Source organism: Bactrocera latifrons, unplaced genomic scaffold (assembly GCF_001853355.1).
Source record: "Bactrocera latifrons isolate USDA-ARS-PBARC rearing strain unplaced genomic scaffold, ASM185335v1 scaffold_0, whole genome shotgun sequence".
Classification (NCBI taxonomy): domain Eukaryota; kingdom Metazoa; phylum Arthropoda; class Insecta; order Diptera; family Tephritidae; genus Bactrocera; species Bactrocera latifrons.
The window spans coordinates 5,379,926-5,381,357 of record NW_017534406.1 but is presented as its reverse complement, the minus strand read 5'-3'; the positions used below and the strand labels follow the sequence as shown (position 1 = coordinate 5,381,357).

The following is a 1,432-nucleotide window of genomic DNA, read 5'->3' as shown; positions in this document are numbered from 1 at the left end:
ACTTTATCATGCGAGAGTATAAAATGTTCGGTGACACCCGAACTTAGCCATTCCTTACTTGTTTTTTTATTTCTAAGAATTGCTTTTTATAAAAAGATATATCTTAACAATTTAAATGGATATAGTAACGATTGCAAAATTTCTTGAATATATTTTGTTTACTGAAAAAGTTAGTACTTAATTCTGCTCATTCAGTTTGAATGGCTGTAAAATGCTACAGTGGTCTGATATGAGCAGCGTTTTGTATAGAAAAGTATGCAAATTTTCAGATCGATGTCTCAAAAACTAAAGAATAGTTTGCGTATCGGATAGACAGATGGGCAGACGGACTTGGCTACTTATATACATATATTATCGATTCGCCGACATTTTCTTCTTGGTGTTTGAAATTTCTTGATAAACTTAAAATCTTCTCTTCAAACAAATAGGCTAGTTCTATAAGTTAGTAGTATATCATCATTAGAAACATTATAACATTGCATTTCAAATATGTAAAATCATTTGCCACTTAATATAGTTTAAAATTTTAAACAAATTTAATCTTTTAATAATTATATTTCTTCTTTATTGTCGTGGACACCGCTTGTGTAGTTACAGCCGAGTTATACTCTTGTTGTTTTATTCCAGCCATACTAATCGAAATCTTTTGGCACACTAAAACAATCTCTAGAAAGCAAAAGTGTAGCTTACCTGCAGTAAAATCGAGACCCCAACAATGCCTTGCGCTCGGTTCAAAGCGTCCGAGAAATTTGCATAAAGCTGTGAATTGTAGCCAAATATTTGGATCTGCAAGTACACAGCAAAAAACAACAAACAATTATGAATAAACGTAAAAAGAATCTAATTGTAGGAGTGTATGAGTTTACCAATAAATAAAATAATATATAAAGTATACATACACGGTTATATATTTACTATACTATACTTATGGTATAGTTGCGCAAACTCTTATCAAATGTGCCACAAATGTATATTTCCCGTCATACACACATTTATTTGTGCTTTCTGAAAATGCACACATTTATAAACCCACTTTATCTGAATTGCAAAGATATTGCTTTTTGTGGCGCTGGCGTAGTCTCGGTTAGTGGTATTTAAATAAATTCCTAGAATGCATGTGAGATAGTGCAAGTGTTGGCTTAATTTGCTTCAACACCAATTGCTAGGTTTTCATATGTATAACTGTTGGGCTTAGCTCCCAGTGGTAAGTGACATTTTTAATTTTTATTTACGTGAAAAATTACACTAATCATAATTGAGTGTAAAACTTTTATAACATTTGGTTAGAAAAAAAATTTTAATTTTCTTTTTATTTTATTGTATTAAAACCCGAAATATATTAGGTTGTCAAAAAAAGTCTTGCGGTATTTTCGCTAGTTGGCGCTGAGAGCGCGTAGTTCTAGTTTTATTCGTCGCATCGGGTCATGCTATA

The 1,432-nt window shown here is 31.5% G+C and overlaps 1 protein-coding gene across 1 annotated transcript in view; it reads right to left on the bottom strand.

The window, feature by feature from the left end:
- Nucleotides 1-1,432, bottom strand: part of LOC108969136 (carbonic anhydrase-related protein 10) — a 111,710-nt gene that overhangs the window by 12,020 nt on the left and 98,258 nt on the right. The window contains exon 5 of the mRNA XM_018933724.1: nucleotides 691-786. Coding sequence (XP_018789269.1) covers nucleotides 691-786 — 96 coding nt within the window. The remainder of the gene's footprint in view (nucleotides 1-690; nucleotides 787-1,432) is intronic.